At 45.3% G+C, this 27,892-nt stretch overlaps 1 protein-coding gene across 23 annotated transcripts in view; it reads left to right on the top strand.

Annotated features, from left to right (window-relative positions):
* Positions 1-363: 363 nt before the first annotated feature.
* LOC119816195 (sperm motility kinase X-like) overlaps positions 364-27,892 on the top strand; it is a 40,987-nt gene continuing 13,458 nt past the window's right edge. For 14 of the 23 annotated variants that reach the window (XM_042055196.1, XM_042055199.1, XM_042055207.1 and 11 more), the window contains exons 1-3: positions 1,408-2,932; positions 3,108-3,217; positions 20,893-21,210. In XM_042055196.1, coding sequence (XP_041911130.1) covers positions 20,920-21,210 — 291 coding nt within the window. In that variant the 5' untranslated portion in view covers positions 1,408-2,932; positions 3,108-3,217; positions 20,893-20,919. Of the gene's footprint in view, positions 502-786; positions 920-1,407; positions 2,933-3,095; positions 3,218-20,892; positions 21,211-27,892 lie in introns of those variants that run through there. The other 9 variants (XM_042055208.1, XM_042055212.1, XM_042055205.1 and 6 more) reach the window with 9 other exon arrangements.

Here is a 27,892-nt window from a genome sequence, read left to right on the forward strand (position 1 = left end):
TGACCTTGATGAGCAGCTCTCGAGTAGGAGCTTGCAGAAGAGAAATGGAGCTTCCAAGAGCATGTCCCATCCTCACGTGCAGCACAACCATGAGGAGAATCTGAGCATCAGCTTGCAGAAAAGAAGGACTTCCAAGAGCATGTCCTGTGGTCCTGTGCAGCATGGCCATGAGCAGATCCAGAGCAGCAGCCTGCAGAAGAGAAACAGGGTTTCCATGAGCATGTCCCATGGTCCTGTGCAGAACAACAATGATGAGCAAGTGATCGGCAGCCTACAGAAGAGAAGCAGGGCTTCTAAGAGCATATCCTGTGGTCCTGTGCAGCACAACCATGATGAGCAGCTCTTGAGCAACAGCCTAAAGAAGCGAAGTGTGGCTTCCAAGAATGTATCCTGTGGTCCTGTGCAACATGACCATGATGAACAGCTCCTAAGTAGCAGCCTGCAGAAGAGAAACAGCACTTCCAAAAAATGTGTCTTGTAGTCACATATAGCATGACCATGGTGAGCAGTTTCTGAGTAGCACCTTGCAGAATAGAAGCAGGGCTTCTAAGAACATGTCCTGTGGTCCTGTACAGCACAACCATAATAAGAAGCTGAGCAGCAGCTTACAGAAGAGAGGCAGGGCTTCCAAGAGTGTGTTTATGGCCCTGTGCAGCATGACCTTGAACAGAACCTGAGTATCCTTTCTGGACACCACATCACCCAGTTAACCCCAGAATGAATATCCCCCTAAACAGCTCATTCCTCCATCAAACACCATGTTCAGGAGCTCCGAAGAGGGACTAGGGAATGTGACCACCACAGATGCTCATCAGGATAAGAGCTTGACCCCCTAGAAACATCTGAACCAAACCTCACCAGTGTTCAACCCCAGAGAGTGACCATAGCCTCTCCTCGCCTATGGGGTGGATGGAAGCAGGTGAAGAGGAGACCAGTGAAGGGCTTAGGACGATTATTCTGTTGTTTGCTAGTGAAGGAGTTTTTTCTGTTTATGAATTGCATTAATTGGTTAATGAATAAAGAAATTGCCTTGGCCTTTTGATAGGGCAGAACTTAGGTAGGCAGGGAAAACAGAACTGAATGTTGGAAGAAGGAAGGCAGAGAGACAAAGAGCCACAATGGATCCAACACCAGAGTAAGACATGCTGCCGAAACATAGCCTGTGAGCCACTGCCACATAGCAATACACAGATTAATAGAAATGGGTTAAACTACGATGTAAGCGTTAGCCAATAAGAATTAGAGCTAATGAGCCAAGCAGCAATTTAATGAATACAGTTTTGTGTGGTTTTTTTCGAGACTAAGCTAGCCGGGCAGCTGGGAAGAACAAGTGGCCCTCCCTTGCAATAGTTTGCCAGACCAGAGAAGAAACTGTACTTCCAAGAGAAGAATGACTCCACAGGATGGAGGAAAAAATGGAGTCACATAAAACCAGGTGGAAGGAAGGGGAACAGGAGAGTCCCACAAAACCAGGTTTTTCCTCATAGTCTTGCCAAGGTAGAGTCACCTTAATGGGTCTAACTGTCCACAGTAGAAGATGCTGCATCTCTTGGTGCTGTAGGACTTGGATTCCAGTGTGGCCAGCTTAACGGATGGCATGTGAGATTAGCAGGCAGATGGATACCTGTGTCAGAATGCCTCTTGCTGTTCTTTTCAGGATGGGTGAGTCCTGTAGCTCAGTGCAGAGCAAAGCCTGTAAAACCCGAGCTCGACAGGACCCCAGAGCGCTGTGGGTCCTGACGCCCCAGGCTCCCCTGGCTGGTGTTGGTTTTGCTTCCTGTTCCATGGCCCCCATCCCTTCCAGGCTAGAGGACCAGTCTCATGTCATTCTGGGCCAGTGAGTCACAAGGAGGAAGCAGCCCCTTTTGCATGGACTTAAATCAGAGTCAAGCCTGTCTTCTGTTGACAGGACAGTGCCGGCGAGCTGGAGAAGAATGTGTGTCACTTTGATTGTGCTCTGCTTTGTAGAGGTGAGTGGGCCTTGCCAGGCCTAGGGCATAGCAACTCCAGATGCTATTGTTAGTAGCTGTGAAAATCATTTGAACCCCGTGTCCACATTTAGGGTCAGGCCTAGACAGAAACATTGATCACCATCAGGCTAGGGGTTTTAGCCAGCACTGTCAGCTTGTGTGTCTTGCTGTACGAGTTGTGTACATGTTCTCCTGGGTAGAGAGTGGCTCCTTGCACTTAAAGTGGCCACCCATACAGTGTTGAATGCAGGGGCCAAATGTATGGGGCTCTCACTGCTGAAGATGTCACTGAGTCCTTTGGGAAAAGATAAGTTGCAGGAGTCTGATCTAACCTCAGTACTGGCCTGAGTACAAAGGGAAGTGTGAGGTTGTTGAGGCCAGCCTGCCTCAAGCCCAAGAACAACTGGCACTGGCCTGCCTTACAAAGGAGGACAGGGAGAAGACATAGGTGTGACTTTGGAAGGGTCATGAGGACAGCTCACCTTCACCCTGGCCTTCTATGCTGCAGTGGTTTGAAAGAAAATAACCACCAAAGGGACTGGCACTATTGGGAGGTGTAGCTTTGTTGGAGTAGGAGTGGCCTTGTTGGAGGAAGTGTGTCACTGTGGGACAGGCTTTGAGGTCACATATATTCTCAAGCCATACCTAATGTCTCAGATCATTTCGTGCTGCTTTCTGATCAAACCCAGTCAGCACTATGTCTGCCTGCACACTGCCATGACCCGCCATGATGATAATGGACTGAATCTCTGAAAGTGCAAGACACCACAGTTAAAAGCTTTTCCTTTATAAGAGTTGTCATGGTCATGGTGTCTCTTCACAGCAGTAGAAACCCTAAGGCATGTGCCTAGACCATCACGGAGATGTTGAAGATGGACAGCATCTTTTCACACTTATACAGTATGGCATCCATTCTGTATCACTGCCATGAGGACCAGCCTCCAAGAGCTCAGGATTTGGAGGTGAGCCTGAGGAGTCAGTGGACTTTTGACTTCTCTGAGGGAGTAAAACTTAAGTTGGGGCATGCAATGAAAGGAAACACACACACACACATATACATACATACACACACATATTAACACACATACACAAACAGACACATCTCCCACATCTCCAACATGGCAGGATCTCCCCAAGGGTGCTGATGAACGGCAAGCCTTCAGCAGGTCAGAGACACTGAAGAGGAGATGCAGAGCAGGTGAACCAGTGGACACACAGACACAGGAGGACTTTTCTGCGGGCCAAAGGTTAGTTCATTTTATTACTCTGTCACTTGATCTACTCGATTTTTGTTTGTTTGTTTCCCTTCTGTCTATCTTGATGTCTTCCTTCTGACTTTCCTCCTACATCTTTTCTTATGTTTTCCTTTCCTCCTTTTTGATGTTTTCCTTCTAGCTTTTTTTGTCTCCCTTATAGGTTAAATACCCCAGAAAACTGTTTCAAGGAATGTAAAAATTACAATGTGGTTACATTCTGTTTTTCAAGAATTATTAAAAATAAAATTACAAGTAAAAAAAATCACCATTTTTACCATATCCCTTACATGATTAGATGTTTTATGCACTACAAGTGAAAAACAAGTCATCCCAATAACGTACGAACATTCATTCCCAAGCAACTTGTTATAGATTAAAAGTTTAAGCAATCAAGGTATTTTTCTCAGCCAGTTATTTTGCTGGCAGGCTTCACTTTGCAGTAAGGAAGAAACATTTTATTTTTTTTTATCTCAAAAGAAAATCTTATAAAGAATCTTAAAGGAATCACAAACCTAAACTTTCATATATGAAAAACAATCAGTCGTCTCTAAGTCCTCAGGGTGCACACCCACTCATCAAGTTTCTCTTTGTTGTTTTTTATCAGAAATCTAAGGGCAGATGTGGGTATAAGGAATTAATCATCGCCTTTGGTCACCAACCAATCCTGGCAAGAAAGGCTTGTCACCTAATAATATTTGGGCTGCTCTGTTCCTGTTCGCCAACCTTAATGAGTCCCTGACTCAACCATGTGCCTTTCTAAACTTTAGATTGTTTTCTTGGGTTTTTCACCTCAGAACTGTTAACGAAACATCTTAATATAGCCTTACGTCATTTTGAAAGCTTTTTTCAGCTATGATGGCCTCTGAAACCTGTGACCACATCTCCCAATATTAAGACTGAAAGAATTTGAGTTGCTGGGACACAAGTTCTTCTTAATCGCTAACTTAAGTTACAGCCCATACAACTCCTCAACAGAAACGCACGTGTTCTAGCTGTGTGATACTTTCTTGTTTCATTTTTTTATCCTCTTGAGCCTCTGCTTTATCAGAGGAAGGGGCAACATTTTATCTCCCTGTATTTACCTATGTTAATTTTTCCACTAAACTAACCTCTTTCATAATCCCTTACTATGTTTATTTAAAAAAAAACCAATCATCAAATTCCTACTTAAACTAACACTATTATTATATAAGATCATTGCTCAGTTAAACAGCTTAGGAGGAAATCATCTTCACAATAATCCACAGGTAAAAATGCCCAGTAGAATAGGATATTTCCAAGACTACACTGAGGGCAGCGGGGATCTTCCCATGCCCATTCATGCCATGCCGGATACCAGAGAAAGATGGCAGCGGCACACGTGCAGAGGCACAGCAGTAGCAAGAGACATGCTGGGGCTGAGGTTGTTGGGGTCTTTCCTATTGGAGATTTACCCAGCAGAGCTTTATCCACCAGAGCTTTGCTTCCTGGTGGACCCACGCTCTGAGGTCAATGGCTCCCTGCTGCTCCTATGAGGTGGCCTCTGGCAATTCTGTCCCTGGCCAGACAGTTCATCTGAATGGGTTCAGGGTCATGAGTAGGAGGCAAGATTCACATCGCCTGGCCCTGAGCTTGCTCGTGGGGCCAGAGTGAGTCCAGGTCATTGGATAACTACTGAGCTAGGCCCTTGGGCCAGCCACACCCCAGTGAAGTCAGGGCCTGGGCAAGGAGAAGGTGGCAGCTATGTCCTGTTAGCCCCTAGACAGATGCTCCAGAGAGTCAAGAGCTTGAGCACTGACTAGGTGGTCTTTTCTGAAAGAGGCTTTATCTAAAGACCATAGAGGTAGCTGGGTAGCTCTGTGGGGGTGAGGGTGATCATGTTCTATCTGCTTAGTAAAAGGTGTTGTTGCCTTTAGTCTTCAACATGAGAGGAGATAGTCAGGTGATGAGCAGGACCACAAACCCAACACCACACTCAGTGCCTGGCTGCACATTACCCACGCTGCTGGAGGGGATGTGTGCAGTCACCAGAAGCTAATGTGCTCCAGGATCTTTACATAGACTATTCCAACATAGGCCTGATGGCCACCTCACAGGGGAGGAAGCTGCATCTCAGAGATGCTCAGTAACTTGCTCTTTGGGACCGAGGATGTTTGGTGGGTATGGTCTTTAAGTTATGAGCCAGGCCATTTGGTCCCAGCACCAATGTCTGCTGTGGCAACATCCAGGTCCCTTGGAGTTTCCAAAGTGTACACCAGTGCTTTGCTTTCAGAGCTGTTGGCTCAGCAGCTGTGCTGGGTGTGACCTGGAGGCTTATTTGACCGCGTGTTTACCCCGACTCAGGTGGAGAAGAATCAGGTAGAGAGCAAGAAGGGAGAGGGCCCAGGTTCATCCATGTTAATGGGGAGCTGGATCTGGTCAGCTGAGGTCCAGCCAGGCCAAGCTCATTCCTGCAGACTGAAGTCCCTGAGCTTTTCCTGCTGGTGTCCATTGAAAGAGGTCACAGAGGAAGGAGGCAGGCAGTGTATTTCCCCTTTTAGTCCCTGAATCCCACACACTCAGCATTCTCTGCCATGTACACAGCCCTTGCTATGGGGAATTTCTGACAGTAGGTGCGGTTGTAACATGTAGCCCGTGGCTCCTTAAGCTAATGCTGTCCCTGAGGAACTGTGGTGCCAAAGATGTGGGTAGGGCCTTTGAAGCCTCCTAGGAAGAGTAGCAAATCATTTCCCCAGGCTTTGAGAGCCAGTTCATTTTTGCCACCCAAACTCACAACATGCTGCCCTGTGGAGAGTGACAAGATGATTTAGCTTTCCGGGGCCCACCTCAGGTTTAGGGCGTCCTTCTGCTTTCCAGTGCCCATCTCAGGTGTAGGGCGTCCTTCAGCTTTCCAGTGCCCACCTCAGGTTTAGGGCGTCCTTCTGCTTTCCAGTGCCCACCTCAGGTTTAGGGCATCCTTCAGCTTTCCAGGGACCATCTCAGGTGTAGGGCATCCTTCAGCTTTCCAGGGACCATCTCAGGTGTAGGGCATCCTTCAGCTTTCCCCAGCCATCTCAGGCAGGTAGAGTGAATCTGTAAAAATTGGGTTCGAGGATTGGTGGGATCAAATCAGGGCTCTAAGAGGAGGAACAAAGCCTTGGGACCTGTGTGGAGGGTGTTGTGGGTGTCAGAGATGATGGAGAGTGTCTGCTCCAGGGAAGGATGAGGCCGTTCTTTAGGCGGAGCTGTCCATCTTTTGTCTGTGTGGCCCTTTATTTGGGAGTTTGTCTCTTTCCTCTGGTTGGTAACAGAGTTAATAGGAGGAAGTAAAAAATGCATGTCTCATGGGTTCAGTGGAACTGGAGGCCAGCCTCTGGGTTACCTAGTTGGCCCTGGCATTGCTCAACGCCACTGGATCCTTGGAGGCCTGGTGCCCCAGTTGGTAGATTATAGCTACCTCTGCTAGGAGCTGGAAGGCCTCCAGGGGTGTGGCTATAAGGGGTCCATTGACAATGGGATGGCCCTTAGTAGTGAGGAAGCCTCTTTCTTTCCATAAGACAGAATGGGTGTGGGCTTTTAAGAAAGCATATTTTGAGTCAGTGTAGATGTTGACTCTCTCCTTTAGTTATCTGGAGTGCCCGAGTGAGGGCAATCAGCTCCACCTTTTGTGACATGATTTTCATTGGTAGACGGACTACCTCCACAATCTTGGTATGGATGACCACTGCATAGGCTGTGGGCAGTTTCCTGATCTGTCCATGAGTGAGTTCCCATCTACAAAGAGGGTGAGACAGGATCTGCAAATGCTTGGTCTAAAAGCCCAGGCCCAGGAGAGCAGAGGGTCTCCACTGCTTCTGAGCAGGAGTAAGAAGGGGTTTGGGGGTAAGACAAGGTTGGGAGGAGGGTTGCGGGGCTTAGTGTGGGGCAAGAGCCCAGGGTAATCTGGGGTTTCTACAAATAGTAGGTGAAAGTTTTGGACCCACAAAGTCCTAGGGAGGGAAAGAGAAGGTGGCTCAGAAGGTCTGACAGGTGGAGTATACAGTGATAGGCCCAAGTATGTTAGCCTTGCGAGCTTCATGAGTTTGGATGTTGCCCCCAAGGCCCTCAAACATGGCTGCCATTCAGTGGCCCTCAGTGGCTTAGAAGATGGTAGACTGTCTTAATCCAGTGTTTCTGATGTTTTTATCCTAGGAAAACCATAAAATGGTTTATTCTAGTCAGAATTAACCATCACCATATTTTATTTTTTCTGATGGATTTTGTTGGTTTTACATATGTTAAGGAAATATGTTTCCTTTGATTCATGTAAGTTAGAAATGATTTTTAAAAATAGGGAACTAGAGCCGGGCGGTGGTGGCGCACGCCTTTAATCCCAGCACTCGGGAGGCAGAGGCAGGCGGATCTCTGTGAGTTCGAGACCAGCCTGGTCTACATGAGCTAGCTCCAGGACAGGCTCTAAAGCTGCAGAGAAACCCTGTCTCGAAAAACCAAAAAAAAAAAAAAAAAAAATATAGGAAACTAGTACATGTGAAGTTTTCCCACTTTTGATTTTATATAACTTTTAGGAAGCTTGTAGATAACTATAAAGTATTAAAATGGATAATAAAAGATTAATAGATATAGGTTTTGCTCCCTCAACTCATGTGTCTTTCATGGATACCTGAATTTTTTCACAACTCGTTGAACTGTAGAAAGTCAAGGAGCAGGCAGGAGTGTTCATTTGTAGATGACAGTGACTGGTGACTGCCTTGCATTGCTGCTTTCTGGTTTGTTTGAATCTTTTTATGTGTGCATATGCGTGTGTGTGACTGTGAACATACACATATATTTATATGTCTGAATGCTGGAACAGGTATGTTAGTGTGTGGTGCTCAATCCACAGACACAAAACTCATTGAGCCCTCATGCTCTCTGATGGGCCAGTGGGCACCACTATGGTGTGATGGCATAGGCTTGTTCATGCTTCATTCTGTGCATGGAACCTCCATGCTTATACAGCACAGATGGTGTCTAAATGGCACTAATGATAGAGTAGATTCCATGATCCTCTCCTGTTTGCATTGTAGTTCATGGTACCTGTATTAGGTAGATGGCCAGCTTTTCAATGAACTGCCAAAAAGGGGCCCCATAACATAAGAACATAAGAACAGTATCTGTAGCTGGTCATGGTAGCACACACCTTTAATCTCAGCACTCAGGAGGCAGAGGCAGGCAAATCTCTGAGTTCCAGCAGCCTGGCCTACAAAGTAAATTCCTGAATGGGGGGCTATTATACAGAGAAACCCTATCTCAAAAAACAAAAACAAACAAATGAAAAATAAAGAATAATATCTGTGCCTGCTCAATAGCCTGAAATGGGATCAAGAGATGGCAATAATTGTTGACTGTTGATCAAGACATAAACAAGTTGGTGGTGGTTCACTCCACCTCAAAATCAGGATAGTGGTCTGTTCAATCTTTTTGTAGACTGTGTGAAGATGTATCTCTGTCCTTCCTTACCTGCCTAAGGTACTTTTTGCTTAGTGTAATAAAGAGGTGAATGGCCAATAGATAGGCAAGAGAAGATAGGAGGGACTTCCAAGGAGAGATAGGAACTCTGGGAAAGAATCTAAAACACAAGAGATTTCTCAGCCAGATACAGAGGAATTTGATCTATGGTAGTGAGGAGAGGAGAGCTAATGAACCACATGACAGACCATAGGATAATATAAATGAGTTAATTTAGGAGCTAGTTTGCAACAAAGCTAAGCTAAATCCAAGCTTTCATAATTATTAAAAGTCTCCATGTCATTATTCAGGAGCTGGTGGTCCAAAGAAAGAGTTGTCATATTTGGTGCCCAATGTGGAGCACATTTATGCAGGTATAGTGCCCGAAAAAGGTCCACACTGACCTGAACACAGTGAGTTTGCTTCTTAGGGGGTGGAAGGGATTTTTTTTTTCTTGGTTTTGATTTATAGCTTTTGGTTTGAGGTTTATATTATGCTTCTGTTTTTTTTATGTTCACCCATATTTCTATTTTTAATTATTCAGTTTTCTTTGACACTCTTTACTTTGGTTTATTTCTTTAAAAATTTTTGTCACCATATATTAACTGTGAAAACTGGTATTGTGCTATGGTGAATAGGATTTTGTTCTGGTGGAGAGTGAGGCTGCATTGTGATGTGCACCTTGATCACCTGCCCCTTGCTACGCTTTCCCCGTCTTTCTGTTAATTTACAAATTAATCTCATGCTAAGTGTCTTCCCCTCCCACCAAATCACTCTTGAGACAAATTATGGACTAGGACATCTTGAGGGACAGCTTACTTTCTTACACTATCACAGTGTCAGGAAGAGCCAACATCCTTTTGATGCCCATAAATACAAGTTTAAAGAAAAGGAATTGAGTGCTAGTGTAGAGTTGATGAGGTTTGCAGTCATCTGGGTCATTAGAGAATTTTAGGGTCCAGTTGAAAAGGCTATTAAAGTAGTCTGTAAACTCATTAACTAGGCAACATGTATGTCTCCTATCCAGGGAAGCACAGAACTTTCTGAGTCTGTCTTCATGGCTACCACAGCTTTTTTGTTATTATTCGAGTTAAAAATGTATTCCATCCTCCTTAGGGTTTGAATGTGGAAGGCCTCACACCATCTATTGTTAAAATTCTTTTTCTGAGGAATTTTGGCACCATCTCTACCACTCATTCTGAGGTCCCAACCACAAACTGAGGCAGAATTCTGTCAAAGTGCACTCTGGAGAACCAATGAATGTATTGAACTTCCTTACAAAGCTAATGGAAGGGATGCCTTACAGGGGTGTGGACACTCTGCCCACAACGAGCCACATCTGTCAGTCCCAAGCCTTACCCAGCACCAGCCAGGGTTTTCCCCACAGCTGCCTAGATGGAGCCCCTGCTCTCTTCTTCCCAGTTCTTATATCCTTTAGCTGCTCCCTCACTCCACATGCATCCTTGTTAGGTGGGAGGGAGAAGTTGGATCCAACTGGAGTAGGCCTCCAGCCAACTCCCACTGGGAAGATCTTTTGCATGCATACATAGATGAACTCTGTAAGATGGCATCCACTTGTCTGGGAAGGACAGTCACCCACAACACAGTCCACCCCATCCTCTGGCTCTTACATTCTTTCCACCTCCTCTTCCGCAATGGTCCCTGAGCCTTGGAGGGGGTGATACAGATGTGTGACTGTTTCTCCTCCTCCCTTCAGAACAACACATCCTCATGACTTTCTATTCATCTGTCCATCTCCAGAATGTGGAAGTTGGTGAGTCTCGTGGGGAGTTTCTCTTACTACAAAACACAAGTGAGAGAAAGAACAAAAAACAGGAAATGGAAAAGTACCCAACAGACACAGAGTGTGGTAATAACCCACGGTCGTAATACAGTTGTGGGAAGCACTTGAGCTGGCGTATCATTGAATTCATCAGCAGCACTTGTTTTTCCACTGGAGCTTATGATTTACGTCGTCCCTTCCCAGTTTTTCTCTATGCTCTCAGTACTAGATCAGAGTCTCCTGTGAAGCAAGCCTTAAGGCCAATCAAAAAGTTGGTTCTGTCCCTAACAACTTGGCCTACCATTGCACCAGCTGAGACATTTTGCCTGGCACTTCCATCTTGATGCATGCAGGGTCCACAGTGGGGTAGACCTTTTGGTCTTTCTTCTCCCCAGCATCCTTACATCTCCAGGTACTACAGAGCTAGCTCACAGCATGGAACACTTGGGTCCCAGTCCTAGATTTGTTCCTCCAAGCCTGGAAGCCAAATCATGCAACCTCTTCGGCAACAGGGTCTTGTTCAGTTCTGAAATGAAACCAACTGTGGCAATAGCCTTCGTTGCTTTGGGGACTGGAGGGCTTCTGTGGCCCACAACTCCTAGGGAGGTAACTCATTCCTAGCCCTGGGATTCCCAACTAACCACCTTTGAGTTAATTCCCAATTAACCATCTTCTCATTAAGCAGCTTCTAGAATCATCAGTTTTTTACCTTTTGGATACTTTGACATTTACAGGCATTCGCCAAACATGTTGGTGGGTATCACTTGTGTCTTACCCAACCATAAAGCTCTCAAGAATTACACAAAGACCTGGCTTCTGCATTCTTTGTGAAGTCCCCATGCTGACTTCATCAGGAACACGTGGATGTCAAACATTTCTTGAATGAGTATCCAAATCTGCAAGACACTCAAGGGTTAGACATGTGCTCTGCACATGTAACAAAGCCTTTAAACAGAGCGTGGACAGGACAATGATGCCAAGTCCAGAGCACTGAACAGTGGGCCTGCGAGACAGGACAAAACAGGGAAGGACTTTGAAGGTTCATTGGCTACTGCAGAAAGTCTCAACTGAGGAGATACTGAGTAAAACATGAGCAATGTCTAACAGCATGAACTGACCCTATCCTTTAGCTCTCAGTTGTTTCCTCCATATGGTGAGTATAGCAGACAGACGGCACTAACTTTATTAGCTTTTATTCCACAATCCTCAGTCGTTCCTGGAGCCATTCCACTTCCAAACCCTGGAGGTCTTCCATGAAGCATCCCACATTTCCCACCCCTACTAACTGCTGAACAACAAATATTGAGTCTTTGAAATACACAGAGATGCTCACCAAGAGGCTGGATGACTTTCCTGTGGCATGGACACATCCATGCTGCTTAAGAGTCAGTGCCGGTTTCTCTGGTCTCTTTACCAAGAAAGGAGAAGAGAAGCGGGGGGCAGGCTGGCAAAGCCGGCTTCTTTACCCTCCTGCTTGCTCATGATGGTGGTCAACTTGACTACAGCTGGGAAGCTAAAACCCCAGGAGCTGAGAAAACCACTGAAGGGATTTCTGGATGGGCATATTTGAGGTGGAAAGACCTGCTCTAAATCTGGATCATATGAAGTCAGAAATCTGAAATCCACCTGAAATCTGGATAAATTGAAGTTGGAAGTCCCACCCGAAATCTGGATAAATTGAAGTCGGAAGTCCCAGCCTAAATCTGGATAAATTGAAGTCGGAAGTCCCAGCCTAAATCTGGATAAATTGAAGTCGGAAGTCCTACCCTAAATCTGAGCCACACCTTCTGGTGGCAGCTCACATAAAAGGACATAGAAGAAGAAAGCATTCACCTTTACCTCCTTGCCCTTACTATCATGGGCAAGTTCATCTGTCTTGCTGTGGAGGTGTCCCTTTACTGGCATTAGAACCTACTTCTTTGGGATTCCAATGTAGACTGAAGACCAACTGAGACATCCAGCCTCATGGACTGAACAATAACCAGATTATTGTCCTTTCTGTCAGAAGACAGCAACTGTTGGACTAGCTGGGCCACAGTCTGTAAGTCACTCAAATCCTCCTTATACATAATTCCATTCTATCAGTTCTGTTCTTCTAGAGAACCTCAACTAACACCTGCTTGAACTGTTCGTCTTCTTCTCAGGGGGAGAAGATCTACATAGTGACCAACCACACTCTTGACAGACATCCTCCTTGTGAAGTCCACAGAAGAAGATAATTGGTGAATCATCTTAGAGATCCTAGGTACTTACTGTAGGACACAAACAATCTTGTCAGGGAACCTCTTGACTCTATATCCAGGCCTTTGGTCACAGACACAACGTACTTGACTCCCAAGTTGATCTTGGAGCTCCGAGGTCAAGTCCACAACTCTCAGGAGACATCTGTCCTTGGATCTGTGGATCTATGCGTTCGGTGTGGAAGCTTCTCTCTGGAAGAAGTGTGAGTCAGATAGGGTACTAGAGGGCTGAAGGCCCAGGGCTAGGCATGTTATGAGGACCTGGGTTATTCAGGTTGAAGGTAGGTCAGTTTTGTTCATCTTTCCAAATCCCCAACATCAATTTTCGAAAAGCTAAAAATCTACCATATGACCCAGCTTGTCTACTCCATGGCATATGCCCAAATGATTCAACACCCTGTTCCGCAGACACTTGACTTGCTCAGCCACGCTCACGACTGCTCTACTCACAACAGTTCAGAAATGGAAAGAAACCAAAATGTCTTTCAACTGATGACTGGATAATTAAAAGTGTTATACACTATGGGACACTATTCAGCTAAGAAAAAAAATGACTTCATAAAATTTGCAGGTAGAGGGACGGAACCCTGGTGCCACCATCCAATTCTACTGCTAGATACCAGGCCTTGTTAGACACCTCTCCCTCTACCATAGGCACCCTGGGTACACTGCTGTGTATCAAACCCTGAATGACCTGAACTCAACTGCTCTATATGCCCTGTGAAGTGTCAGACCCCGGAAAACACCCCCGGATCCCCTCAAAAATGGGGAGCTATCACTCCTTGATAGACACCTCCCTCACAACACCCTGCACATGCTAGCAGTTTGCACACTGTTGGGATGAAAGTCCTTATTCACGCTCATGTAACACATTAGATCTTGGCTGAATGGTTTCTGTAGACCCTCTTCAATGTTCTCCGCAGTTGACAGGCGTTTTGATTTCATAACTCTCAGTGTTGAGATCACTTTCCATCTAACCCTCTAGCCCAGCGTTTTCAACCTGTGGGTTGCGACCCCAAAAGCAGTCGCACATAAGATATATATGCTTATCAGATATTTACATTATGATACATAACAGTATCAAAATTGTAGTTATGAGGTAGCAACAAATTAAATTGATGCATGGGGGTCAGCAAATCATGAGGAACTGTATTGAAGACCTCTGACAGGCATACATGTAAGCAAAACACTAATCCACATAAACACATTTAAAAATACCTAATTTTAAAAAGAATCAGTGAGTCCCTTTTAAAAATTTATTCTTCTTTCATACAATATATCTCAGGCACAGTTTCCCCTATTATCCAGTAACACAGTTTTAAGAGCCATGAGGCATTATGAAAAAATATAAACAAAGTAGATTTCTGCTCAGTTAAAAGTACAGCAAGGTCACCATTCAGTTCCCTCCAGCTCTGCATGTAGGACTCAGCTTCTAAAATTGGAGGCTATGTTTTCCCAAAGGCTTGGAAACAAATGGCTGCTGACCACACAGCTTTGCACAAAGTTCCCTATTTCATAGCGTCCTGCTACATAACCTCTTCAAAGTCCTCGGAGAGATGAGAGAATATTATGCATCCAGCAAGCAATAACTGGACACTTTAAAAGGGGTGCTTAAACAGGAATATTCAATAAGAATATGAAGGAATAAAATCACAAATGGAGATCTGGAGGGAACACTCAGGGCATCGATAAAGCATAACAAGAAATTGAGGATGATTGAAAAAGAATATGAAAGCGTTTGCAGATACAGCAAACGAGAGAAAGTTATGATATGTTTGGGGAAAGTTTCCAAGTCTGAGAAACAGAAATGTCTGCTGTAGAACGGCCCATCACATACTCAGGGCAGAGAATAGAAAAAGACTCAGAATGAGGAAAATTCTCAATTTTTTAAGACGTTGGACACCACAAGAAGGTGCATAAGCCATGACTTTTTATGATGTAAACTTGGAATTCACTAAGAGAAGGTTTTTAACATAGATTGGGCAGAGGCATTAATGAGGAGAGAGGGGAAGGGGTGGAGACGGCACACACTGGCGCTCCTCAAGCGAGAGCACTTTGCCTTTTAGACAACCAGCTCCGTGAAGCCATGAGTATCTGCAGTCCTGTGATTCCTGAATCCAGCAGCTGACAGAGACCCACCCAGTGGTGGACAGTTTCTTGTCTGCCATGTCCCTCAGGAAGAGAGCTAATGGCTGGACAGAAACCCGACCTCCAACCTTCAGAAAGTCAGTGCAGGTTCTTTACAGGTGAGAAGAGGACTGGGGAGGGAAGAAGTATGCCATGAATTCTGTGGACAGAGGCCAGAAAGGTGGGGGAGGCGGCAGGAGCAGGCACAGCCCTGGAGAGCAGTCACAATGAATACTTATGTTGTGTCACTCATCCCGCCCTCTAGAGCCTCCTCACCACAGACCCACGCAGGTCACAGGCCTTCAGCCTTCCCAGTCAGTTGAGCTCTCCGGGCTTGGCTGGCTTGATTGGTTAGGTTCTGCGTGTGTGACCAATTAGGTCCTGAATCAGGACTCATAGTTGGAAGTTCAGCTATCTAGACAGTTGGCGTCCATCAATACAAGGACGCCAGTGACGAAGACAGTGTGCAGAGTCACGCATTTGGGAAAGGCGCTTCCTGTTCTCCTCATCCAACACCCAGGTACAGTCTTGCCTGTTGGCATTTTGTAATGAGCATGGACACAGATCCCTCTGAATAAGTTAAAAAAAAAAAAAGAGGAATCTGTAGTGCAGGTAAAGTAGGAAGGCTATAGTACAAGGATAGGTCTAATATAGAAAATATAGGATAAGTATATTTCAGAAAATAGAAAGTAAGTAAGAAAACTGGGTGAAGTAGCAAATTATTAAGGAGGAACATTAAGAGAACATTTTGCCCACTTAGAGGCTGCCACACACCCATCTGGCCCTGCGAGAGGGGAAAGCTGCAGCCAGTAACCTTGGTAATGACAGTAATCTTGCCACACGAGGACCCCCACCCTTCTGTGTTAAGTGGATACTGATAGCCTGGGACATGAGGCTATTAGAAGGATCGGCCAAGAGGCAGTTTCAGATGGGCATAAAAAGAGAGGGCAGAAGCAAGGCAGTTATCTCACTTTCATGATGGCCCTGGCATGTTGCTGAGCCTAGTGGTAGGATCCTCCAAACTCCTGCCTCCTGAGAGCAGAGCCTTGCTCCTGAAAGTAGAGCTAGCTTCCCTAGAGCAGAGCCTCGTAGCAGCACCATGGCAGAGCAGATGGAACGCTTTGTCTCCCGGGAGCAGACCCGAGAGCAGACAGAACGTTTTTGCCTCCCCAAGAGCAGACCCGAGAGCAGACCATCGCCAGACCACACAGACTACGTGCTCAAGAGCTGAGCTTCCTGCGGTTGGGCATCCATCCTGAAGAAACCCAAAAGTCCCTTTCAGGACTGAAGAAATCTTACAGAGGATATCAGGTTGTATAATGCTATTTAAAGATTAGGAAATGTTAATTGATAAGTTGTATTAAGGTTAAGAAATGCTTTATAGATAATTGATAAGTCAAATGGAGGTTAGGAATTGGTTTTATGCATTAGGATTAGTAGGGTTAATAATTGTGATATGGAATTATTTATGTGTTGTCTATTACATGAGTGCTAAGAGTGTGAACCCCCTTAATGCATTGGCTATAGAAGCTACTAGTAAAGAATCATTATAAAGACAGTTCTCTTGCTTGGTCTGGTCACTCATCGTTCTCTGGGGAGAAGGGCTCTGAGTCCTCATAGCACTCCTCGCAAAAGAACCTTGAGCTGAGAAAAGTCACAGTGACTAAAGTGACTAAACCCAACAGCTTGTGACACACTTGCCATTACACTGTTGGCGTGGACCCTTCACTCTGACTGTTTGGTGGTTTGTCAAAGCCTCATTGGTTGGGTTTTATGTTACTGGCTACTGCTCCTACTAGGCCACCGCCTTCTTGCCCCCTCCTCCCTCCCTCCCTCTCTCCCTCTCTCCCTCTCTCTCTCTCTCTCTCCCTCTCTCTCTCCTTTCTCTCCTCTCTGATCTCTCCTCTCTTCTCTCTCCACCCCTTCTCCTTTTCTCTCCACCCCTGATTATGACATGGGCTAGTCACATGATACACAATCACCTCCGGCTCCTGAAAAACGTCGACATTTTATTCTTCTTTATGGTGAGCATGTGATTTTTCTGTGGATTCTGTTTATATGCAGTATCCCTTATCAGTCTGAGTATGTGGAACCATCCCTGAATTGATGAGTCCTGGATGAACTCACTCCATTGTGACCTGTATCGCCTGTCTCATGTGTTGCTGAAACTGGTGTGAAATACTGAGTATTCACACTTAAGATTTTCAAGCCAAGCCTCATGGAGGAAATAGGCTTATAATTTTTCCTATTTATGGCATCTTTATTAGGTTTTGGTATCAGGGTGGTCTGGAAGCAGTTTGGAAGCATTCTGTCCCTTTCAATGGACTAGTCCAGGGATCGTTTCTTCAATTTGTCTTTCAGGCTTTCTCTGCATTTCATGTGGCACTGGACTTTTCTTCTGTTTAGGGATTTGTTCATTATCTTTTCAACTTTGTTGGTGATCTACTAATAATGTTTTACAAATTGTTGCTTCAATTTTGTTAGGCCATGTGTGCCTAGAAATGTGCCCACTTATTCCAGATTCTCCAGTTCACTAAAGTAAGTATGTTTTCAAAACATTTCCTAGCAGTCCTGGATTTCAATGGTACCTGAAGTGATATTGTCTCCTTTCTTTCTCTAATTATATTAATTTGTGTCTCCTTTTTCTTGGTTAGTTTTGGGTAAACGGTTTTCAGTTTTATATGTCTTCTCAAATATCTTTGTTTCTTTTTCTTTTTTTCTGGTAACGTTTTGTTAATTTCAGTTTTTGTTCTTTTTATGCATTGCTGCCCACTGCTTAGGAACTGGTTTGCTCTGTTTTCTCTGACCTGAAGTGCATCATTAGGTTGTTTAGTATAGTTCTGATTATTGTTTGATAGTTATAGGATGAATTTTAGTCATTCGCATCCCAGTCCCCTTTCTCATTCTCATGCCTCTCCCTATCCTGCCTGAGCCCTTCTTCTCAAGAAGCCCCCCTCCAACATATATACCTTCTTTTTAATGTGTGGCCCCCTAAGTTTCATTAGAATGTATTGTTCTTGAATGGGTGAGAGAGTATTTGCCAGAGTAAGGGCAAGGGCATCCCCCCCCTCCATTTGCTTGCTTGCTTGTTTATTATTCTCTCATACAAAACATTCCAACCACACCCTCCCCTCCTTCCACTCCTCCCAGTTCCTCCCAACTCCTTCCATATCCATTCCTCCTCCCTTTCCCTGCAGAAAAGAGCAGACCTCCCAGGGATACCACCTGATGACATAACAATAAAGATGCAATAAGACTAGGAAACATAAACCCTCATAACAAGGCTGCATGAGGCAATCCAGTAGCAGGAAAAGGGTCTCAAGAGCAGGGAAATGAGTCAGAGACACCTCCGTTCTCACTGTTAGGAGTCCCACAAAAAAAAAAAACCCCAAGCAAAACAACTACAGCACATTTATAGAATATCTAGAATAGTCCCATGCAGGCTCTGTGGTTGATGCTTCAGTTTCTGTGAGCTTCTATGAGCACTGCTTAGTTGACTCTGGGCTGTGTTCTCCTGATATCTTCAACCCTTCTGGATCCTACTATCTTCTTCCCCCTCTTCCTCGGGGTCCCTGAGCTCCACCTAATGTTTGGCTGTAGGTCTCTGCCTCTGCTCCCATCAACTGTGGGAGGAAGTCTCTCTGATGATGATTGGGCTAAACACCAGTCTATGAGTATAGCAGAATATCATTAGGAATCATTTCATTCACTTTTTTTGTCAGTCATGTTTGGTTCCATCCTAGGTCTCTGGGAGATTCAGTTTTCTGGGATCCAAGCAGTGTCAGGGCCTGAGCTCCTTCTCTTGGTGTGGGTCTTAAGTTAGACCAGCCATTGGCTGACCACTCCTACAAGCTCTGAGCCACCATTACCCCAGCACATCTTACAGGCAGGTCTATAGGTTGAAGGGTTTGTGGCTGGGTTGGTGTCCCAGTCCCACTCCTGGGAACCTTACCAGGTTACAAAGATGGACAGCTCAGGCTCTGCATCCTTCATTGCTAGGAGTCCTCGCTAGTGTCACCCTCATAGGCTCCAGGTCGTCCCCTGGACTAGTTTTCCACATTGCCCACCAGATGCCCCCATTCCAATCATCTCTCCCAGTACTCTCTCCCCCTCATCTTGATTCTTCCTGTTCGCATCCTCACCTGCCCCCAGTTCAACCACAAAATCTTTTCATTTCCCATTCCTAGAGAGATCCGTGTACCCCCTCACTAGAGCCCCCTCTTGTTACCTAGCCTCTCTGGGTCTGTGGATTATAGCGTGGTTATCTTTTACTTAACAGCTGATACCCACTTATAGGTTAATATATATTTGAGTTTCTGAATCTGGGTTGCCTTGCGCAGGATGATTTTTTTCTAGTTCCATCCCTTGTTTGCAAGTTTCTTGATGTCATTTTTAACAGCTGAGTAATACTCCATTGTATAAGTGTACCACATTTTCTTTATTCATTCTTTGGTTGAGGGATGTCTAGGTTGTTTCAATGTCTGACGATTATGAATAAAGCTGCAATGAACATAGTTGAGCAAGTGTCCTAGTGGTAGGATTCTGAACAACTGCTGTGTTGATTTCTATAGTGACAATGAATTTTGCACTCCCAGAAGCAATGGAGGAGTGTTCCCTTGAGCAAGGGCATCTTAACAGTGGCTACATCACTGAAGAAAATGATTTCATTCTAACCAATAGTACTTTCCAGTAGTCCCTCAGAAGGCCATGGGGTCTCATAGACCCCTTCCTCTACCAATGATAAAGAGTTGGGGAGCCCAGGCTTGTGTGGTTGAGTGCATGAAGTGAGTTCACGAGTGTTAAAGTCATGCCATGTCCAGAGGCATCTCTTTGCCTCTCTTTGTCCACATTCCCTGAGTCTTGGAGGCGGTGATAGAACTGTCTCAGTTAGGGCTGAGCACTCCACCATCTGTCTCTTAATCTCATTACTTTGGCTACAGCAGTAGGAAGCTTCACTGACGGTTGGCTGCAGCGTCAATCTATGAATATGTGAATATCAACGTGTGTATTTAGAAGGTCATCTGAGAACATGAAATCAAAACAGCAGCAGGTCCCCCCTGGGCCTATGACCTTCCCTGCTAAGGGTTCTTGACCGGTTTTCAGAATCAGACATGAGTTCCCTCCAGTCGAAAAGTGGTTGTTAAGCCCACAACAGTTCAGGCACAGTTTCCCTAGAGAGCATGTCTTGCTTGGGAAGTCATTATTGTAGCTCCTGGGTTCACAGCTGGGTCAGACTGCTGGTGACTCTTCTCCCCCAGCAGTCTGCAGAGCACCTTTGGTACTGTGAAGAGTAGCCCATAGGGAGAAAACATGCAGCTCATCTTCAACTTGATTTCTGTACATTCAGAGACCAAGTGAGTGGTGTCCATTAATAGAATCTGACCACCAAGTCTGATGAACAGTTAAGAACAGTGGCAATGGTCTCTATTGTTTTGAGGGCCTTTGGGGTTTCCTTGGCTGACAGTATCTGACACTGGGATATTTACTTAACCAATGGCCATTAGAAGGAGCTATATTCATTTATTGAGGACAGTATCATACAAATTTCCTTTTTAAATTGTAGTTTTTAATAAGCATATATGATCATATTTTCACATGCGTTTTTCATATATCCTTAGATTTGGCTACTGCTCCCACGCCTAGTAGTCCCTTCTTCCCCCTTCATGTCTCATATGTTCTGCTCTCCCCTTCCCCTTAAGGCCTCTTTCATGCCTCCGTCCATCTAATGGTCCCTTTCTATCTTTCTGGCCATCACTAGCATTCAATGTGAAACAAGTAACTTTAAAAATGTATCGCTGAAATTGGTTTGTAGGAGACGTCTCATGGCATTTGTCTCTCCCAGTATGATATTTTATGGAGCTATTTATACCCTCTCCTGCTTTGCTTGTCTGTGTGGCTAGCGTATGACCCCTTAGCTTTGTGCTTCTTCCATCTTCAACCACACCTTGCCTGCCATTATGGATGCTCCCTCTGGAAGCCAAAATCAACTCTGCTATATGTAATTTACAGCCATAGTAATTCAATATAACAACAAAATGTAACAGAATTGGTTTTGATTTTTTTATACCTAGTATTGTGAGTTGGGACTGAGATAGACAATGGATGGAAGCAGGACTGAGGAGGTGATGATGCAGCAGGACCCTCAGGACAGATGCTCTGAAGAGGATGTCCTCATGGATCATTTCAAGATCCTCAAGACCCTCAGTACAGGAAACTTTGCTCAGGTGAAAATGGCTCTCCACCTCCTCACAGGAGTACCAGTTGCTCTGAAGATGCTGGAAAGGGGTAAAACAAATTCTAATATTATTGAAAATGAGGTAGAGATTATGAAATTCCTCGATCACCCTAATATAATCAAATTGTTCCATGTCTTGAAAACCACTGAACACATCTACTTGGTTTTGGAATATGCCTCTAGGGGTGATCATCTGCCACATCTAAGCCAACACCAGAGTAAACCAACTGCCAAGGTCTAGAACAAGGTCATCAACAAGTTCGCAGAGAGCACCTGCGTGGTGGATGTCAAGAAAGTACAACAGCCTCATACCAGGAAGCTGTTTCAGTTGGTTAGCACAGTAGTAAAATCATTTTGTGTACAGAATTTGCAGCAGGGGAGATTGGGTCAACCTCATAAGCAGCCTTTGGCCTCATGAAGAAGGATGTGCACCCCATTTTTCAGCAGGTGGTACTCACAGTTGAGTCCATTCATAAAAGAAACATCAGCCAATGGGACATAAAAGTCAAGAACATCCTATAGATAAGGCTAGAAATACGAAATCGTGTGAAACCGTGTGATGTTGGAATGGCAATCAAAGCTGTCAGTGGCCAGATGACAGCGATCAGTAGCACACACTATTATTTAGCACAGAAGGTTGGGGAGGGCAGAGGCTATCACAGACTCTCCAATGACACGTGGTGACTTGGCACACTGATTCACTTTGTGATACAGAGTACCAGGTGATCGTCATTTCCCAAAGCGTCTGACTCCACATAAATCCATGCACATGCAAACCTTGTCTCCTTTTTTACTGTTGTATTTCCCACATGAAGGATGACTACCTGCCATCTTGTGGGGCACCCATAGCTATGTCTCTGGGATGAAGGTTTTCCACTGGCCTATATAGAAACATCTTCCACAATTCCAGTGGCCATGATTGTAGACACCATCTGAAGCATGGGCTACAAAGGTCAAGAAATCGTGTGTGATCTAGGAAAGCGAAGTCTTAATGATGCCATGGCTACCCACAATAAATTATCCATTAATAAGTGGATACATTTTTTAATGGGCAGGGAAGCTTGTGAAGCCCAGTTGAAACATGAGCCCTTCAGGTGGTCCCACCTGTCTCGCCCACTTTCATCTCCTCTGGGAAGAATCAACTGCAGGAGGTGGATGAAAAGGAAGGAGCAAGAGCTGCTCAGGGTTCAGCTTACGTCATCTACAGTGGTGTCTGGACTCCAGCTGGCCTTGGAATTCTGCTCCACGGAGTAACAGTGTCCATGCTAATGTCATTAGCATCCATTGCCGACAGACTGGAGTTATTGTGCTGCACAGCACTGCAGGACATCCTGTGCTACCTCAAGGACACCGATTATGAATTGTAACCCCACCCACAGGGTTAGAACACTGAATGCCTAGAGCATGAACACGAGTTTCCAGGAGGTTTACAATGACAGAACATTCAGTAATTCATCCCTTCACATACTGTGTTACCTGCAGGACACGACCAGCCATTGCAACCCCATCCCACAGAGCGATGCTGTGCCTGCTAATAGCAGCAATAGCACTTTGGAGGAGACTGAAATCAAGTATCACCTGATGATATATGCTACATGACCCTCCCCAGAATGGGAGAAACAAAAATGAAGAGTTGATGAGGATTTGTACTCCAAGGCACCATCACCAGCTCCTACCATCCACAAGGATCAGACTCAAGTGGTACCCACAGTCCCCACAACCACCAGACGAGGGGGCTGGAAGGGGATAAGGGGGCAAATCATTCTCATGAGTTCCTGTTTATACTGCTGCCTTTCTACACAAAGAAAAGCAGTACTTACCTCGGGTAAGGGGCAACAAGGAAAATAAAAATGTGGTCCCATGGGACACGCAGCATAGGCATGACCACCGACATTCACTTGGGCATGTGATTGCGGCTTTCTTAATGCACTTTGCCAATGACGGGCACCATCCCATATATAGGATGTGACTCTTAAGACATCTTTCACCTTAAAATCTTTCTTCCTGCATCCTGTTGTGCCAAAAATATCTCAGGGCCTATTCCTCAAGGCATGTAGGACAGAAAAAAGCCTCACTGAAGTTTGAAAGATAGTCTTAAATGTCATTAAAGCAAAAACTTACGAACAAATGAAGAAATAGATAAGCAAGAGCCACATGGCTTCGTTCCGCCAAAGTTTCCAGTACACGTTGCCAGTCTTGTCGTGCAGTTGTTCACCACTCATCCTTGGGCAGAGGCCCAAGATACATGACGTTATGGAACATCAGTGGCTCAAGAGCAGTGAAGAGTTTTCAAAACCCACCTTGTCCCTAGAACCACTCCCCATCAAGCCCAACCCCAGTATTATGGCAGCCATGTGGGGCATGGACTATAGCCCCATGACATCAGAGACTCCTTCCTTGAAAAAAATTTGACAGCATCTTCCAACTTAACTAATTGTATAACATCAGTTACCCTGGGTGGACAACAACACCATATTGCTAAGTTCATGCAGCCCAATATTGCCATGGGACCCGTAGAACCTCCTACCTGCCATTAATTACTTCCTGAAGAATATATAGAGTGAGCCCGAGAATTTCACCTCTACACTGCCAGTAAATTATCAGACTCATGGTGATGACAAACTTGTATGAAAGAAAGAAAGCAAGAAAGCAAGCAAGAATTCCAGCATCCCTGCCATCCACTGCTGCTATCTAAATCCAACCTCACCGCACAGGCTCCAAGGCCCATGCTAATGGCCTGAGCATCCATTTCTGACAGACTGGAGTTATCTCGCTCCACATCATTACTGGACATCCTGTGCGACCTCGAGGACACCAATTATGAATTGTAACCCCACCCCACAGTGTTAGAACGTTGTGGATGCCTAGAGCATGAACACGAGTTTCCAGGAGGTTGACAATGTACAGAACATTCAGTAATTCATCCCTTCACATACTGTGTTACCTGCAGGACACGACCTGCCATTGCAACCCCATCCCACAGGGCGATGCTGTGCCTGCTAATAGCAGCAATAGCACTTTGGAGGAGACTGAAATCAAGTATCACCTGATGATATATGCTACATGACCCTCCCCAGAATGGGAGAAACAAAAATGAAGAGTTGATGAGGATTTGTACTCCAAGGCACCATCACCAGCTCCTACCATCCACAAGGATCAGACTCAAGTGGTACCCACAGTCCCCACAACCACCAGACGAGGGGGCTGGAAGGGGATAAGGGGGCAAATCATTCTCATGAGTTCCTGTTTATACTGCTGCCTTTCTACACAAAGAAAAGCAGTTCTTCCCTCAGGTAAGGGACAGCAAGGAAAATAAAAATGTGGTCCCATGAGACACACGTCATAAGCATGACCAATGACATTCACTTTGGCATGTGATCACTATGTTCTTAATGCCCTTTGCAAATGACGGGCATCACCCATTGATAGGTCGTGACTCTTAAGACATCTTTTGCCTTAAAATCTTTCTTCCTGCATCCTGTTCTACCAAAATTATCTCAGGGCCTGTTCCTCAAGGCCTGTAGGACAGAAAAAAGCCTCACTGAAGTTTGAAGGATAGTCTTAAATGTCATTCAAAGCAAAAACTTATGAACAAATGAAGAAATAGATAAGCAAGAGCCACATTGCTTCGTTCCGCCAAAGCTTCCAGTACACGTTGCCAGTCTTGTCGTGCAGTTGTTCACCACTCCTCCTGGGCAGAGGCCCAAGATACATGACGTTATGGAACATCAGTGGCTCAAGAGCAGTGAAGAGTTTTCAAAACCCACCTTGTCCCTAGAACCACTCCCCATCAAGCCCAACCCCAGTATTATGGCAGCCATGTGGGGCATGGACTATAGCCCCATGACATCAGAGACTCCTTCCTTGAAAAAAATTTGACAGCATCTTCCAACTTAACTAATTGTATAACATCAGTTACCCTGGGTGGACAACAACACCATATTGCTAAGTTCATGCAGCCCAATATTGCCATGGGACCCGCAGAACCTCCTACCTGCCATTAATTACTTCCTGAAGAATATATAGAGTGAGCCCGAGAATTTCACCTCTACACTGCCAGTAAATTATCAGACTCATGGTGATGACAAACTTGTATGAAAGAAAGAAAGCAAGAAAGCAAGCAAGAATTCCAGCATCCCTGCCATCCACTGCTGCTATCTAAATCCAACCTCACCGCACAGGCTCCAAGGCCCATGCTAATGGCCTGAGCATCCATTTCTGACAGACTGGAGTTATCTCGCTCCACATCGTTACTGGACATCCTGTGCGACCTCGAGGACACCAATTATGAATTGTAACCCCACCCCACAGTGTTAGAACGTTGTGGATGCCTAGAGCATGAACACGAGTTTCCAGGAGGTTTACAATGACAGAACATTCAGTAATTCATCCCTTCACATACTGTGTTACCTGCAGGACACGACCAGCCATTGCAACCCCATCCCACAGAGCGATGCTGTGCCTGCTAATAGCAGCAATAGCACTTTGGAGGAGACTGAAATCAAGTATCACCTGATGATATATGCTACATGACCCTCCCCAGAATGGGAGAAACAAAAATGAAGAGTTGATGAGGATTTGTACTCCAAGGCACCATCACCAGCTCCTACCATCCACAAGGATCAGACTCAAGTGGTACCCACAGTCCCCACAACCACCAGACGAGGGGGCTGGAAGGGGATAAGGGGGCATATCATTTGCATGTGTTCCTGTTTATTCTGCTGCCTTTCTACACAAAGAAAAGCAGTTCTTCCCTCAGGTAAGGGGCAGCAAGGAAAGAAAATGTGGTCCCATGGGACACGCAGCATAGGCATGACCACCGACATTCACTTGGGCATGTGATTGCTGCTTTCTTAATGCACTTTGCCAATGACGGGCACCATCCCATATATAGGATGTGACTCTTAAGACATCTTTCACCTTAAAATCTTTCTTCCTGCATCCTGTTGTGCCAAAAATATCTCAGGACCTGAACCTCAAGGCCTTTAGGACAGAAATAAGCCTCAAGGGAGTTTGGAGGAGAGTCTTAACTACCATTCACAGCAACAACTTACAAAAAAGTGAAGGAGAAAACATGCAAAAGCAACATTGCTACATTCCGCCAAAGCTCCCAGCACACACTGCCAGTCTCGTCATGCAGTCATTCATTACTCATCCTCTGCCGAGTCCCAAGATACATGACGTTATGGAACATCAGTGGCTCAAGGGCAGTGAAGAGTTCTCAAAACCCACCCTGTCCCTAGAAGCACTCCCCTAACAAGCCCAACCCCAGTAGGATGGCAGCCATGTGGGGCATGGGCTATAGAATTAAGCACAATAAAGACTCTTTACATGAAAATATTTAATAATGTCATCCAACTTAATTTTAAAACATCAACACTAAGCTCATGCAGCCCAATATTGCCATGGCACCCATAGAAACTCCCACCTGCCATTACTTCCTGAAGAGCACAGGAAGTGAGCCCAACAATTCCACCTCTACCCTGCCAGCAAAATATCAGTCTCATGGTGATGACAAACTTGTAAGGAAGAAAGACAGAAAAAAATCACAGCATGCCTTCCATCCACTGCTGCCAGCAAAAAAGCCAACCTCACCCCACAGGTGCACAGTGTGGTCCTTTGCAGCATGACCATGAGCAGCTACTGAACAGCAGCCTACATAAGAGAAGCAGGGTTTCCAAGGGCCTTCTTTGTTCTCCTTTGTAGCACGACCATAAGCACTCTCTGAACAGCAGCCTACAGAAGAGAAACAGGACTCCCAAGAATATGTCCTGTTGTCCTGTTCTGCATGACATTGAACACCTCCTGAACAGCCTGCATAAGAGAACCATTATTTTCAAGAGCATGTCCTGTGGTCCTCCTGCAGCACAACCATAATGAGCAACTGAACAGCTGTCTACAGAAGAGAAGAAGGGCTTCCAAGAGCGTATCTTGTCATCCTGTCCAGGCTAACTTTGACAGCTTCTGAGCAGCAGCCTGCAGAAGTTAAATAGGGTCTCCAAGAGCTTGTCTTTGTTCCTGTGCACCACAACAGTAAGAAACAACTTATGAACAGAGCTTACAGAAAAGAAGTGTGACTTCCAAAAGCATCTGATGTGGTCCTGTGCAGCCCAACCATGACAAACAGCTCTTGAGTAGCAGCCTGCAGAAGAGAAGCAAGGCTTCAAGAGCGTGTCCTGTGCAGCACAACATGATGAGAAACTGAGCAGCAGCTTACAGAAGAGAAGCATGGCTTCTAAGAGTGTACCACATTCCCATCAACACCAGAGTAACCACCGAGGTCTAGAACAAGTCATCAACCAGTTCCCAGAGAGCACTTGCATGGTGTATCTCATGAAAGAACAACAGCCTTATACCTGGAAACTATGTTAGTAAGCACACCAGCAAAATCATCTTGTGCACAGAATTTGTAGTAGGGGAGATTTGGTCAACCTCATAAGCAGCTATTGGCTTTAAGAAGAAGGAGGTGCACCCCATTTTCCAGCAGGTGGTCCCACAGCTGAGTACCTTCATAAAAGAAACATCAGCCACTGGGACATAAAAGTCAAGAACATCCTATAGATGCGGCTGGAAATACCAAACCATGTGACTTTGGAATAACTGTGAAAGTCAGCAGTGACCAGGCGTTGGAGGAGATCAGTGGTGCACATTTATTTAGCACAGGAGGTTGGGGAGGGCCGAGGCTAAGAGCAGCACTAGCACTTTGGTGGAGATTAAGTCAAACATCACTTGATGATATATGCTCCATGGACCCTGCCCCAAATGGGAAAAACACAATGAAGAGAGCTGAGGAGCCAGGTGGAGAAGGGATTTTTAGGAAAGGGGAGGAGAAGCAC

This window comes from Arvicola amphibius, chromosome 6 (genome assembly GCF_903992535.2).
Source record: "Arvicola amphibius chromosome 6, mArvAmp1.2, whole genome shotgun sequence".
In the NCBI taxonomy this organism is placed as follows: domain Eukaryota; kingdom Metazoa; phylum Chordata; class Mammalia; order Rodentia; family Cricetidae; genus Arvicola; species Arvicola amphibius.